Source organism: Dendrobates tinctorius, unplaced genomic scaffold (assembly GCF_039654945.1).
Source record: "Dendrobates tinctorius isolate UK_male_01 unplaced genomic scaffold, ASM3965494v1 ptg000054l, whole genome shotgun sequence".
In the NCBI taxonomy this organism is placed as follows: domain Eukaryota; kingdom Metazoa; phylum Chordata; class Amphibia; order Anura; family Dendrobatidae; genus Dendrobates; species Dendrobates tinctorius.
Genome location: NW_027361722.1, coordinates 758,543 through 774,298, shown reverse-complemented (window position 1 = coordinate 774,298; position 15,756 = coordinate 758,543). Strand labels below are relative to the sequence as shown.

The 15,756-nt window shown below is 55.0% G+C and overlaps 1 protein-coding gene across 1 annotated transcript in view; it reads right to left on the bottom strand.

Moving 5' to 3' along the window:
* The window catches only part of CFAP91 (cilia and flagella associated protein 91), a 57,327-nt gene extending 41,775 nt beyond the window's left edge, over positions 1–15,552 (bottom strand). Inside the window, 3 exon segments of the mRNA XM_073576968.1 lie at positions 5,725–5,801; positions 15,409–15,501; positions 15,504–15,552. Coding sequence (XP_073433069.1) covers positions 5,725–5,801; positions 15,409–15,501; positions 15,504–15,537 — 204 coding nt within the window. The 5' untranslated portion in view covers positions 15,538–15,552.
* Between the last annotated feature and the right edge of the window lie 204 nt (positions 15,553–15,756).

Genomic DNA, 15,756 nt, shown 5'->3' with positions numbered 1-15,756 from the left:
CGGCCGCTTCCCTCTGTCAATTATCCACCTGTCACCTCGCTATTCCCCGGCCTCTCCCCTCTGTCAATCATCCACCTGTCCCCCCGCTATTCCCAGGCCGCTCCTCTGTGTCAATCATCCACCTGTCTCCCCACTATTCTCCGGCCTCTCCCCTCTGTCAATCATCCACCTGTCCCCCCCACTATTCTCCGGCCGCTTCCCTCTGTCAATTATCCACCTGTCACCTCGCTATTCCCCAGCCTCTCCCCTCTGTCAATCATCCACCTGTCCCCCCGCTATTCCCAGGCCGCTCCTCTGTGTCAATCATCCACCTGTCTCCCCACTATTCCCCGGCCTCTCCCCTCTGTCAATCATCCACTTGTCCCCCCGCTATTCCCCGGCCTCTTCCCTCTGTCAATCATCCACCTGTCCCCCCGCTATTCCCCGGCCGCTCCCCTCTGCCAATCCCTGCATTGTCTCCCCATTATCCAGAGACTCCAGTTCAGAACCCTAAGTATGACATACAAAGCCATCCACAACCTGTGTCCTCCATACATCTGTGACCTCGTCTCCCGCTACTTACCTGCACGCAACCTCCGATCCTCACAAGATCTCCTCCTCTACTCCCCTCTTATCTCCTCTTCCCACAATCGCATACAAGACTTCTCCCGTGCTTCCCCCCTACTCAGGAACTCTCTACCCCATCATATCAGACTCTCGCCTACCATGGAAACCTTCAAAAGGAACCTGAAGACCCACCTCTTCCGACAAGCCTATAACCTGCAGTAACTACCGATCCACCAAACCGCTGCATGACCAGCTCTGCCCTCACCTACTGTATCCTCACCCATCCCTTGTAGATTGTGAGCCCTCACCGGCAGGGTCCTCTCTCCTCCTGGACCAGTCGTGACTTGTATTGTTTAAGATTACTGTACTAGTATGCATTATGTATACCCCTCCTCACATGTAAATGGAATAAATGGCGCTATAACAATAAATAATGAGAATTCAGAAAATACAAAAAAAAACTCTAATGCTATAAAGACATGTCAGTAAGGAAATAAAAGGTCCTGCCCCCAAAACTAAAGGAGAACCCTGATTGTCTGCTGGGTGATATCTGAGCGTCATGAGCTCCCAGCAGTGAGATGTAGGTGACGGCTCTAGGAGTGCTGAACGCCGATGGAGAAAAACCCGCACACCAGAAGACTTCATCCACTTCAAATTTATGCTAAGAACCTATAACGCTGCCCTTCACCTCACCAAACAGACCTACTACACCACCCTGATCTCCTCACTAGCCAACAACCCCAAGAAACTTTTTGACACCATTCACTCCCTCCTCAGGCCAAAAGCACAAGCCCTTATCACAGACATTTGTGCAGATGACCTGGCCTCCCACTTTACAGAAAAAATAGATAATATCCGTCAGGAAATCTGCTCCCAACCACCAAGTGCTGTGACTCCCATCCCTCCCTGCATTTCCCCTGGCTCACTTTCCACATTTGACAAAGTCTCTCATACAATCCTTATTGAAAAAATGACTAAGTATGGAATGGACAAGGCAACTGTTAGGTGGATTCATAACTGGCTTAGTGATCGGACCCAAAGAGTGGTCGTAAATGGCTGCACATCTAGTTGGAAGAATGTCTCAAGTGGGGTACCACAGGGCTCTGTCCTGGGCCCTGTATTGTTCAACATCTTTATCAACGATTTAGATGAAGGAATTGAGGGTAAACTGATTAAATTTGCTGATGACACAAAGCTAGGAGGGATAGCTAATACTAGAGAAGAGAGACAGAGGATTCAAAAAGATATAAATAAACTGGAGCAGTGGGCAGCAACTAATAGAATGGTTTTTAACAGGGAGAAATGCAAAGTACTACATCTGGGCAACAAAAATGAAAAAAGCATATACAGAATGGGAGGAATAGGGCTAAGTGACAGCACATGTGAAAAAGACTTGGGAATACTAATAGATCACAGACTGAATATGAGTCAACAGTGTGATGCAGCAGCAAAAAAGGCAAATGCAATTCTAGGATGTATTAACAGAAGCATACAGTCTAGATCACGTGAAGTCATTATTTCCCTCTACTCCTCTTTGGTCAGACCTCATCTGGAATATTGTGTCCAGTTTTGGGCGCCACATTTTAAAAAAGACATCAACAAACTGGAGCAAGTTCAGAAAAGAGCGACCAGAATGGTGACCGGTCTGCAAACCCTGTGTTATGAGGAAAGGTTGCAGGATTTGGGATTGTTTAGTTTGCAGAAGAGAAGACTGAGAGGAGACTTAATAGCCGTCTACAAATATCTAAAGGGCTGCCACATTGTAGAAGGATCAACTTTATTCTCATTTGCACAAGGAAAGACTAGAAGCAATGGGATGAAACTGAATGGGAGGAGACACAAATTAGATATTAGAAAAAACTTTTTGACAGTTAGAGTGATCAATGAGTGGAACAGGCTGCCACGAGAAGTGGTGAGTTCTCCTTCAATGGAAGTCTTCAAACAGAGGCTGGAAAGACATCTGACTGGGATGATTTAGCGAATCCTGCTTTGAGCAGGGGGTTGGACCAGATGGCCCAGGAGGTCCCATCCAACTCTACGATTCTATGATTCTATAGCCCCCGTTACATACTGCGATATCGCAAGCAATATCGCTGTAAAGTCACCGATTTTGTGACGTTGCAGCGATATTGCTAGCGGTATCGCTGCATGTGATACTTACCTCCGACCGGCTCCCCCGCTGGTTATCGCTGATCACGCGAGAACGTCCTGGACCATTCCTCATCGTCAGCTTCCTGCGGCGCTTCCTGCTGTGACGACGAGCGACGCATGGAGCCGGGCGGGAGGACGCAGGATCGCCACGTCTGACAGGTAAGTAGCGACCCCTAGCTCACTAGCGACCACCTAGCGATGCACCAGCGATCCTGACCGCGTCATATCGCTGGTCGGGATCGCTGGTGAGTCGCTAGGTGTAACGGTACCCTATGATTCTATGATCCCATCACAGAAGAAGTCTCCAGACTCCTCTCTTCCTCTTGTCCGACCACTTGCACTACCGACCCCATTCCCTCACATCAGTCATGATCCAGGTTGGATTATGACAGATAAATGCACTAGTAACCTTTTTTTTTCCTTCAAGCCTTTGGCTATAAGGTAGTTTTGCCATTGGGGTCATTGCACTGTGATTTCAGTTCTAGTTTTGCCCCCGGTGGCCGGTAGAGTCATTGCACTCTGGTTTCTTTAGTTTAGTGCACGTGATTATCACTAACAGGTGTGATTGCTCTGGTTTAACTATATAGGTGTGTCTTGTTCTCTCACTCACGGTTGGTGATATTGCTCATTTCCAACCAAGTCTGGTGGAGGAAGGAACTACAGAGAGGAGTTCCTTGCAGCTCAGGCAGAGCTCTGGTGTAGCAGCTATTCTGGAGGAAAGCTGCATTCTGGTGGTGGACTCTGTTGCTGGGAGCAAGAGCAACAGAGCAAAGCTAAGTGGTGTTACCCCTGTTTTGTAACTTTCCTTTTGTGTGTTTCAATGCAGTGGTGAGATTAGTTTCTGCACCGGCCATTTCACTACAAAGGGATAGGTGCAGGGCGAGCTAGGGCTTTTAGGTTCCTGATCGGCGCCCGGTGCGGAACCGGCCTAGGGATCGTTAGGAGTGTAGAGACACTGACTCAGGGGAATGCAGAAGGTCTCCACGTCCCCGTTCCCTATCGCAGGGCCCTCCATTGTATCAGTTTCCCTGGTGTTTCCCTTTATTATTTAAATTCGCCCTGTTGGAGGCGGTGTATCCAGTTATATGTGTAATTCTGAAATTCGCCTCCTGGAGGCGGTGTATCCGGCTGCACGTTATATTATTTAAATTCGCCCTACTGGAGGCGGTGTATCCAGGGTCACGTGTGCCATAGAAATTCGCCCTGCTGGAGGCGGTGTGTCCAGTCACACGTTGACCATCACAACATCTCCTCCAGTCTCTCTCTCCAGTCGTCACATCTCACCCTCTCCTCTGGCATTTTCCCATCCTCCTTCAAACACGCCATCGTTACTCCATTACTAAAGAAACCCGCTCTCGACCCATCAGACCAGTCTCCAATCTCCCCTTCATCTCTAAACTTTTGGAACGCCTAGTTTACTCCCGCCTTACCCGTTACCTCTCCAGTCACTCCCTTCTAGACCCCTCACAGTCCGGCTTCCGCCCCCTACATTCGACAGAAACTGCACTCATCAAAGTGACCAATGACCTTCTGACAGCAAAACGTAACGGTGACCACTCTCTGCTCATTCTTCTCATTTCTGCAGCTTTCGAAACTGTTGACCACCATCTCCTACTCTCTAGGCTCCAGTCACTAGGCATTAAGGACACTGCTCTCTCCTGGTTCTCTTCCTATCGCTCTGACCGCTCCTTCAGTGTTTTGTTCTCTGGCTCCACGTCATCTCCTCTTCCTCTTGCTGTCGGGGTACCTCAGGGCTTAGTCCTTGGCCCCCTTCTCTTCTCTCTCTAGACGGCCCCAATTGGACAGACCATCAGCAGTTTTGGCTTTCAGTACCATCTTTATGCTGATGACACACAACTATACACGTCTTCCCCCGACCTTACCCCCGCTGTACTACAGAACGCCACTGACTGTCTGTCCGCAGTCTCCAACATCATGTCCGCTCTCCATCTGAAACTCAACCTCTCCAAAACTGAACTTCTTCTGCTCCCGCCGTCTACTAACCTCCCTAAATCTGACATTTCCCTCTCTGTGGGTGGTACCACAATAACACCCCGGCAGCAGGCGCGCTGTCTGGGTGTTATGTTTGACACCAATCTCTCCTTCACATCCCATATACAATCTCTTGCCCGCTCTTGCCGCTTACACCTAAAAAAACATCCCTAGAATCCGCCCTTTTCTCACCATGGAAACAAAAACCCTCACTGTCGCCCTGATCCACTCCCGCCTGGATTACTGCAACGCTCTATTAATTGGTCTCCCCGTTACTCCACTATCCCCTCTCCAGTCCATACTTAATGCAGCAGCCAGGGTCATCTATCTGACTAATCGGTACTCAGATGTCTCCGCTCTTCGCCAGTCCTTACATTGGCTGCCCATTCATTATAGGATCCAATTCAAAGTACTTGTTCTCACCCACAAAGCTCTCCACAGTGCGGCACCCTCCTACATCTTCTCCCTCATTTCTGTCTATCGGCCTAACCGACCACTGCGCTCTGCAAACGACTTTCGACTAACCTCTGCACTAATCCGCACCTCCCACTCCCGACTCCAAGACTTCTCTCGCTCTGCGCCAATCCTCTGGAATGCTCTACCCCAAGAAATTAGGACTAACCACAATTTGCATAGTTTCAGGCGCTCCCTCAAAACACATCTGTTCAGAGCGGCCTATCACATTCACTAATCACAGTCATTCTATGTGTAAGTGTGCGTGTGTAGCCCATTCACTACCTCCATCCATCTCTCACTCCCTCAGGATGGCTGGACTATCATTGTAGATACACCATTGTAAATACACCCCTGTCCTCTGTATCCCCCCCACCTCATTGTAGATTGTAAGCTCTCACCAGCAGGGGCGGCTTATTGTGCTTTAATTATTGTATTGTTAACGTTGTTACTTATGACTTGTGTTTTGAAACTGTTAAACTGTAAAGCGCTGCGGAATATGTTTGCGCTATATAAAGATTATTATTATTATATCGCCCACCAACGGCAGAATGGTCAGGTGTAGACCCTCACTGTACGCACCATCCTGTCGTGGGACACGTGCGCTCGGAGCGCGGCCTGAGCATGGTCCTTCTCACTGGACAACGTGTGTACGGGATCTGGAGGGAGGAAAGCAACAAGTGTCACCACACCAGGAGGACTGTGGAGGGAAAGCACCAGACAGAAGGAGGATAGAGGAGGAGTACAGAGGAGGAAAGTAGAGGGGGAGGACGGATGAGATGGATGGAGGACAGAGGAGGAGGGGGAGGATATGGATGGAGGAGAAAGAAGGATGGAGGAGGAGGTGAAGGAGAAAGAGGACTAGGAGGAGCTAGATGGAGGAGGACGTAAGATGGAGGGGCAGATGAGGTGGAGGACTGCGGAGGAGGCAGAAGAGGAGGATGGAAGAGGAAGACAGAGGAGGAGGATGGAGAAGGAGGAAAAAGGAGGTGGAAGGAGGACAGAGGACAAAAGGGAGGAAAGAGGAGGTGGATGGAGAACAGAGGAAAAGGAGGATGAAGGAGGAGGATAATGGAGAATGAGGGGGAGAACAGTGGAGAATGAGGAAAGGGGAGGATGGAGGAGGTGGACAGAGGAGGGGGAGGATAGAGAGGAACTGAGGAGGAGTTGGATGGAGGTGGGGAAGGATGAAGAGGACTAAGTGGAGGAACTGGATGGAGGAGGAAGAGAAAGAGGACATAGGATGGAGGGGGAGGACAGAGGAAAGAAAGGAAAGAGGAGGATGGAGGACAGAGGAGCAGGATGGAGAACAGAGAAGGGGGAGGATGGTGGAGAATGGGAGGAGGACATTGTACCCCCTTCCCCGATGCATAGTGGACCATCTAAGTTTTTCTCCCGATTCTGTCACCTGAGGATCCCATTGGTGGGGTAAGACATTGAGAAATATCGGGTGTCCTGCATACTCAGCACCTAACAATGCTGGGAACAGTTTTCTATGCAGATTATTACCCCGTGATCTTCTCTTGCCCCCTGTGGCGGTGGCAGAGATTCATGAATGTGTCATTGTGTCCTTCTCTCCAGCGTATGATGTCCGCACACTCCACACTGTGCTGCGTTCTGCAGGCCCGTCATTTCGAGGTCTTCTCTCACCCCTTTATTAGGGCCATCTGGGTATGATAGGGGGCTGCATCATAGGGTAGGGTGCCATCCTCCGCGGACTGGTAGGGAGACACCAGTGTCTTTATGGGGTCCTCTTATGCTCCCTGTGGTGGTACCAGGGGCTGTGCTGGCCTGGCCGCACACTCGCTGTTTTGTGTACATATATTTCTGATTGGTCTTTTTAGGTTTTCTAATGAAACGTGATGTCATAACTTCGTTATTTGAGATATATAGTGTCTAAGTCAGTGATTATCCGGGGTCTCGGTATAATTCGGGGTCTCGGGTGTCTGCTCTCGGGGTCTCGGTATAATTCGGGGTCTCGGGTGTCAGCTCTCGGGGTCTCGGTATAATTCGGGGTCTCGGGTGTCAGCTCTCGGGGTCTCAGTATAATTCGGGGTCTCATGTCTCAGTATAATTCGGGGTCTCTGGTGTCGGTATAATTCGGGGTCTCAGGTGTCAGCTCTCGGGGTCTCGGGTGTCAGCTCTCGGGGTCTCGGCATAGTTCGGGGTCTCGGGTGTCAGCTCTCGGTATAATTTGGGGTCTCAGGTGTCAGCTCTCGGGGTCTCGGTATAATTCGGGGTCTCAGGTGTCAGCTCTCGGGGTCTCGGTATAATTCGGGGTCTCTGGTGTCAGCTCTCGGGGTCTCGGTATAATTCGAGGTCTCGGGTGTCAGCTCTCGGGGTCTCGGTATAATTCGGGGTCTCTGGTGTCAGCTCTCGGGGTCTCGGTATAATTTGGGGTCTCTGGTGTCAGCTCTCGGGGTCTCGGTATAATTCGGGGTCTCTCGTGTCAGCTCTCGGGGTCTCGGTATAATCCGGGGTCTCTGTTGTCGTTATAATTCGGGGTCTCAGGTGTCAGCTCTCGGGGTCTCGGTATAATTCGGGGTCTCTGGTGTCGGTATAATTCGGGGTCTCGGGTGTCAGCTCTCGGGGTCTCGGTATAATTCGGGGTCTCGGGTGTCAGCTCTCGGGGTCTCGGTATAATTCGGGGTCTCGGGTGTCAGCTCTCGGGGTCTCGGTATAATTCGGGGTCTCGGGTGTCAGCTCTCGGGGTCTCAGTATAATTCGGGGTCTCGGGTGTCAGCTCTCGGGGTCTCGGCATAGTTCAGGGTCTCGGGTGTCAGCTCTCGGGGTCTCGGTATAATTCGGGGTCTCGGGTGTCAGCTCTCGGGTGTCAGCTCTTGGGGTCTCAGTATAATTCGGGGTCTCGGGTGTCAGCTCTCGGGGTCTCGGTATAACTCGGGTCTCGGGTGTCAGCTCTCGGGGTCTCGGTATAACTCGGGGTCTCGGGTGTCAGCTCTCGGGGTCTTGGTATAACTCGGGGTCTCGGGTGTCAGCTCTCGGGGTCTCGGTATAATTCGGGGTCTCGGGTGTCAGCTCTCGGGGTCTCGGTATAATTCGGGGTCTCGGGTGTCAGCTCTCGGGGTCTCGGTATAATTCGGGGTCTCGGGTGTCTGCTCTCGGGTGTCGGTATAATTCGGGGTCTCGGGTGTCAGCTCTCGGGGTCTCGGTATAATTCGGGGTCTCTGGTATCAGCTCTCGGGGTCTCGGTATAATTCGGGGTCTCGGGTGTCAGCTCTCGGGGTCTCGGTATAACTCGGGGTCTCGGGTGTCAGCTCTCGGTATAATTCGGGTCTCGGGTGTCAGCTCTCGGGGTCTCGGTATAATTCGGGGTCTCAGGTGTCAGCTCTCGGGGTCTCAGTATAATTCGGGGTCTCGGGTGTCTGCTCTCGGGGTCTCGGTATAATTCGGGGTCTCGGGTGTCAGCTCTCGGGGTCTCGGTATAATTCGGGGTCTCGGGTGTCAGCTCTTGGGGTCTCGGTATAATTCGGGGTCTCGGGTGTCAGCTCTCAGGGTCTCAGTATAATTCGGGGTCTCGGGTGTCAGCTCTCGGGGTCTCGGTATAATTCGGGGTTTCGGGTGTCAGCTCTCGGGGTCTCGGTATAATTCGGGGTCTCGGGTGTCAGCTCTCGGTATAATTCGGGGTCTCGGGTGTCAGCTCTCGGGGTCTCGGTATAACTCGGGGTCTCGGGTGTCAGCTCTCGGGGTCTCGGTATAATTCGGGGTCTCGGGTGTCAGCTCTCGGGGTCTCGATATAATTCGGGGTCTCGGGTGTCAGCTCTCGGGGTCTCGGTATAATTCGGGGTCTCGGGTGTCAGCTCTCGGGGTCTCGGGTGTCAGCTCTCGGGGTCTCGGTATAATTCGGGGTCTCGGGTGTCAGCTCTCGGGGTCTCGGTATAATTCGGGGTCTCGGGTGTCAGCTCTCGGGGTCTCGGGTGTCAGCTCTCGGGGTCTCGGTATAATTCGGGGTCTCGGGTGTCAGCTCTCGGGGTCTCGGGTGTCAGCTCTCGGGGTCTCGGTATAATTCGGGATCTCGGGTGTCAGCTCTCGGGGTCTCGGTATAACTCGGGGTCTCGGGTGTCAGCTCTCGGGGTCTCGGGTGTCAGCTCTCGGGGTCTCGGGTGTCAGCTCTCGGGGTCTCGGTATAACTCGGGGTCTCGGGTGTCAGCTCTCGGGGTCTCGGTATAACTCGGGGTCTCGGGTGTCAGCTCTCGGGGTCTCGGTATAATTCGGGGTCTCGGTATAATTCGGGGTCTCTGGTATCAGCTCTCGGGGTCTCGGTATAATTCGGGGTCTCGGGTGTCAGCTCTCGGGGTCTCGGTATAACTCGGGGTCTCGGGTGTCAGCTCTCGGGGTCTCGGTATAATTCGGGGTCTCGGTATAATTCGGGGTCTCTGGTATCAGCTCTCGGGGTCTCGGTATAATTCGGGGTCTCGGGTGTTAGCTCTCGGGGTCTCGGTATAACTCGGGGTCTCTGGTATCAGCTCTCGGGGTCTCGGTATAATTCGGGGTCTCGGGTGTCAGCTCTCGGGGTCTCGGTATAACTCGGGGTCTCGGGTGTCAGCTCTCGGGGTCTCGGTATAATTCGGGGTCTCTGGTATCAGCTCTCGGGGTCTCGGTATAATTCGGGGTCTCGGGTGTCAGCTCTCGGGGTCTCGGTATAACTCGGGGTCTCGGGTGTCAGCTCTCGGGGTCTTGGTATTATTCGGGGTCTCGGTATAATTCGGGGTCTCGGTATAATTCGGGGTCTCGGTATAATTCGGGATCTCGGGTGTCAGCTCTCGGGGTCTCGGTATAATTCGGGGTCTCGGGTGTCAGCTCTCGGGGTCTCGGTATAATTCGGGGTCTCGGGTGTCAGCTCTCGGGGTCTCGGTATAATTCGGGGTCTCGGGTGTCAGCTCTCGGGGTCTTGGTATAATTCGGGGTCTCGGTATAATTCGGGGTCTCGGTATAATTCGGGGTCTCGGTATAACTCGGGGTCTCGGTATAACTCGGGGTCTCGGGTGTCAGCTCTCGGGGTCTCGGTATAATTCGGGGTCTCGGGTGTCAGCTCTCGGGGTCTCGGTATAATTCGGGGTCTCGGGTGTCAGCTCTCGGGGTATCGGGTGTCAGCTCTCGGGTGTCGGTATAATTCGGGGTCTCGGGTGTCAGCTCTCGGGGTCTCGGGTGTCAGCTCTCGGGGTCTCGGTATAATTCGGGGTCTCGGGTGTCAGCTCTCGGGGTCTCGGTATAATTCGGGGTCTCGGTATAATTCGGGGTCTCGGTATAACTCGGGGTCTCGGGTGTCAGCTCTCGGGGTCTCGGTATAATTCGGGGTCTCTGGTGTCAGCTCTCGGGGTCTCGGTATAATTCGGGGTCTCGGTATAATTCGGGGTCTCGGGTGTCAGCTCTCGGGGTCTCGGTATAATTCGGGGTCTCGGGTGTCAGCTCTCGGGGTCTCGGTATAATTCGGGGTCTCGGGTGTCAGCTCTCGGGGTCTCGGGTGTCAGCTCTCGGGTGTCAGCTCTCGGGTGTCGGTATAATTCGGGGTCTCGGGTGTCAGCTCTCGGGGTCTCGGTATAACTCGGGGTCTCGGGTGTCAGCTCTCGGGGTCTCAGTATAATTCGGGGTCTCTGGTGTCAGCTCTCGGGGTCTCGGTATAATTCGGGGTCTCGGGTGTCAGCTCTCGGGGTCTCGGTATAATTCGGGGTCTCGGGTGTCAGCTCTCGGGGTCTCGGTATAATTCGGGGTCTCGGTATAATTCGGGGTCTCGGGTGTCAGCTCTCGGGGTCTCGGTATAATTCGGGGTCTCGGGTGTCAGCTCTCGGGGTCTCGGTATAATTCGGGGTCTCGGTATAACTCGGGGTCTCGGGTGTCAGCTCTCGGGGTCTCGGTATAATTCGGGGTCTCGGTATAATTCGGGGTCTCTGGTGTCAGCTCTCGGGGTCTCGGTATAATTCGGGGTCTCGGGTGTCAGCTCTCGGGGTCTCGGTATAATTCGGGGTCTCGGTATAATTCGGGGTCTCGGGTGTCAGCTCTCGGGGTCTCGGTATAATTCGGGGTCTCGGTATAATTCGGGGTCTCTGGTGTCAGCTCTCGGGGTCTCGGTATAATTCGGGGTCTCGGGTGTCAGCTCTCGGGGTCTCGGTATAATTCGGGGTCTCGGTATTATTCGGGGTCTCGGGTGTCAGCTCTCGGGGTCTCGGTATAATTCGGGGTCTCGGGTGTCAGCTCTCGGGGTCTCGGTATAATTCGGGGTCTCGGGTGTCAGCTCTCGGGGTCTCGGGTGTCAGCTCTCGGGTGTCAGCTCTCGGGTGTCGGTATAATTCGGGGTCTCGGGTGTCAGCTCTCGGGGTCTCGGGTGTCAGCTCTCGGGGTCTCGGTATAACTCGGGGTCTCGGGTGTCAGCTCTCGGGGTCTCAGTATAATTCGGGGTCTCTGGTGTCAGCTCTCGGGGTCTCGGTATAATTCGGGGTCTCGGGTGTCAGCTCTCGGGGTCTCGGTATAATTCGGGGTCTCGGGTGTCAGCTCTCGGGGTCTCGGTATAATTCGGGGTCTCGGTATAATTCGGGGTCTCGGGTGTCAGCTCTCGGGGTCTCGGTATAATTTGGGGTCTCGGGTGTCAGCTCTCGGGGTCTCGGTATAATTCGGGGTCTCGGTATAACTCGGGGTCTCGGGTGTCAGCTCTCGGGGTCTCGGTATAATTCGGGGTCTCGGTATAATTCGGGGTCTCTGGTGTCAGCTCTCGGGGTCTCGGTATAATTCGGGGTCTCGGGTGTCAGCTCTCGGGGTCTCGGTATAATTCGGGGTCTCGGTATAATTCGGGGTCTCGGGTGTCAGCTCTCGGGGTCTCGGTATAATTCGGGGTCTCGGTATAATTCGGGGTCTCTGGTGTCAGCTCTCGGGGTCTCGGTATAATTCGGGGTCTCGGGTGTCAGCTCTCGGGGTCTCGGTATAATTCGGGGTCTCGGTATTATTCGGGGTCTCGGGTGTCAGCTCTCGGGGTCTCGGTATAATTCGGGGTCTCGGGTGTCAGCTCTCGGGGTCTCGGTATAATTCGGGGTCTCGGGTGTCAGCTCTCGGGGTCTCGGTATAATTCGGGGTCTCGGGTGTCAGCTCTCGGGGTCTCGGTATAACTCGGGGTCTCGGGTGTCAGCTCTCGGGGTCTCGGTATAATTCGGGGTCTCGGTATAATTCGGGGTCTCGGGTGTCAGCTCTCGGGGTCTCGGTATAACTCGGGGTCTCGGGTGTCAGCTCTCGGGGTCTCGGTATAATTCGGGGTCTCGGTATAATTCGGGGTCTCGGGTGTCAGCTCTCGGGGTCTCGGTATAATTCGGGGTCTCGGTATAATTCGGGGTCTCTGGTGTCAGCTCTCGGGGTCTCGGTATAATTCGGGGTCTCGGTATAATTCGGGGTCTCGGGTGTCAGCTCTCGGGGTCTCGGTATAATTCGGGGTCTCGGGTGTCAGCTCTCGGGGTCTCGGTATAATTCGGGGTCTCGGGTGTCAGCTCTCGGGGTCTCGGGTGTCAGCTCTCGGGTGTCGGTATAATTCGGGGTCTCGGGTGTCAGCTCTCGGGGTCTCGGGTGTCAGCTCTCGGGGTCTCGGTATAACTCGGGGTCTCGGGTGTCAGCTCTCGGGGTCTCAGTATAATTCTGGGTCTCGGGTGTCAGCTCTCGGGGTCTCGGTATAATTCGGGGTCTCGGGTGTCAGCTCTCGGGGTCTCGGTATAATTCGGGGTCGCGGGTGTCAGCTCTCGGGGTCTCGGTATAATTCGGGGTCTCGGTATAATTCGGGGTCTCGGGTGTCAGCTCTCGGGGTCTCGGTATAATTCGGGGTCTCGGGTGTCAGCTCTCGGGGTCTCGGTATAATTCGGGGTCTCGGGTGTCAGCTCTCGGGGTCTCGGTATAATTCGGGGTCTCGGTATAATTCGGGGTCTCTGGTGTCAGCTCTCGGGGTCTCGGTATAATTCGGGGTCTCGGGTGTCAGCTCTCGGGGTCTCGGTATAATTCGGGGTCTCGGTATAATTTGGGGTCTCGGGTGTCAGCTCTCGGGGTCTCGGTATAATTCGGGGTCTCGGTATAATTCGGGGTCTCTGGTGTCAGCTCTCGGGGTCTCGGTATAATTCAGGGTCTCGGGTGTCAGCTCTCGGGGTCTCGGTATAATTCGGGGTCTCGGTATAATTCGGGGTCTCGGGTGTCAGCTCTCGGGGTCTCGGTATAATTCGGGGTCTCGGGTGTCAGCTCTCGGGGTCTCGGTATAATTCGGGGTCTGGGGTGTCAGCTCTCGGGGTCTCGGTATAATTTGGGGTCTCTGGTATCAGCTCTCGGGGTCTCGGTATAATTCGGGGTCTCGGGTGTCAGCTCTCGGGGTCTCGGTATAATTCGGGGTCTCGGGTGTCAGCTCTCGGGGTCTCGGTATAATTCGGGGTCTCGGGTGTCAGCTCTCGGGGTCTCGGTATAACTCGGGGTCTCGGGTGTCAGCTCTCGGGGTCTCGGTATAATTCGGGGTCTCGGTATAACTCGGGGTCTCGGGTGTCAGCTCTCGGGGTCTCGGTATAATTCGGGGTCTCGGTATAATTCGGGGTCTCTGGTGTCAGCTCTCGGGGTCTCGGTATAATTCGGGGTCTCGGGTGTCAGCTCTCGGGGTCTCGGTATAATTCGGGGTCTCGGGTGTCAGCTCTCGGGGTCTCGGTATAATTCGGGGTCTCGGGTGTCAGCTCTCGGGGTCTCGGTATAATTCGGGGTCTCGGGTGTCAGCTCTCGGGGTCTCGGTATAATTCGGGGTCTCGGTATAACTCGGGGTCTCGGGTGTCAGCTCTCGGGGTCTCTGGTATCAGCTCTCGGGGTCTCGGTATAATTCGGGGTCTCGGGTGTCAGCTCTCGGGGTCTCGGGTGTCAGCTCTCGGGGTCTCGGTATAATTCGGGGTCTCGGGTGTCAGCTCTCGGGGTCTCGGTATAACTCGGGGTCTCGGGTGTCAGCTCTTGGGGTCTCGGTATAATTCGGGGTCTCAGTATAACTCAGGGTCTCGGGTGTCAGCTCTCGGGGTCTCGGTATAATTCGGGGTCTCGGGTGTCAGCTCTCGGGGTCTCGGGTGTCGGCTCTCGGGGTCTCAGGTGTCAGCTCTCGGGGTCTCGGTATAACTCGGGGTCTCGGGTGTCAGCTCTCGGGGTCTCGGTATAACTCGGGGTCTCGGGTGTCAGCTCTCGGGGTCTCGGTATAACTCGGGGTCTCGGGTGTCAGCTCTCGGGGTCTCGGTATAACTCGGGGTCTCGGGTGTCAGCTCTTGCGGTCTCTGGTATCAGCTCTCGGGGTCTCGGGTGTCAGCTCTCGGGGTCTCGGGTGTCAGCTCTCGGGGTCTCGGTATAACTCGGGGTCTCGGGTGTCAGCTCTCGGGGTCTCGGTATAACTCGGGGTCTCGGGTGTCAGCTCTTGCGGTCTCTGGTATCAGCTCTCGGGGTCTCGGGTGTCAGCTCTCGGGGTCTCGGGTGTCAGCTCTCGGGGTCTCGGTATAACTCGGGGTCTCGGGTGTCAGCTCTCGGGGTCTCTGGTATCAGCTCTCGGGGTCTCGGTATAACTCGGAGTCTCGGGTGTCAGCTCTCAGGGTCTCGGTATAACTCGGGGTCTCGGGTGTCAGCTCTCGGGGTCTCGGTATAACTCGGGGTCTCGGGTGTCAGCTCTCGGGGTCTCTGGTATCAGCTCTCGGGGTCTCGGGTGTCAGCTCTCGGGGTCTCGGTATAACTCGGGGTCTCGGTATAACTCGGGGTGTCGAGTGTCAGCTCTCGGGGTCTCGGTATAACTCGGGGTCTCGGGTGTCAGCTCTCGGGGTCTCGGTATAATTCGGGGTCTCGGTATAACTCGGGGTGTCGAGTGTCAGCTCTCGGGGTCTCGGTATAACTCGGGGTCTCGGGTGTCAGCTCTCGGGGTCTCGGTATAACTCGGGGTCTCGGGTGTCAGCTCTCGGGGTCTCGGTATAACTCGGGGTCTCGGGTGTCAGCTCTCGGGGTCTCGGTATAACTCGGGGTCTCGGGTGTCAGCTCTCGGGGTCTCTGGTATCAGCTCTCGGGGTCTCGGGTGTCAGCTCTCGGGGTCTCGGGTGTCAGCTCTCGGGGTCTCGGTATAACTCGGGGTCTCGGGTGTCAGCTCTCGGGGTCTCTGGTGTCAGCTCTCGGGGTCTCGGTATAATTCGGGGTCTCGGGTGTCAGCTCTCGGGATCTCGGTATAATTTCGGGGTGTCGGTGTGAATTCGGGGTCTTAGTTCGGGGCGTCTGTGCCGTCGGTCTCGGTACCGTAGAGGAAGTCGTAGCTGCGGCCGGCCCGGTACCGCGCTCTGGGGCCCGGCGGGGCTCGGGTCAGGGTCCGGCTCATGGTGCTGCTGTGGGCTCCGGCCGCTGAGGATCAGTGTCACCTGTCACCATGGAGACTGAGGGTCGCGGTATTGCGTTACCAGGGACACAGCGGTCACGTGATCGGTGTTGCTGACGACATTTCCCGGCATCCTGAGCGGTGAAGGTGCGAGGATGCGCACTGCGTAGCTCCGCCTTCTTACTTGGGTAGAGCTTAGGGCGGTGGACACGTGACAACAGGCCCCGCCCATATGAGGGGTGTTCATGGTAACCATGGAGATATGGAGCCTT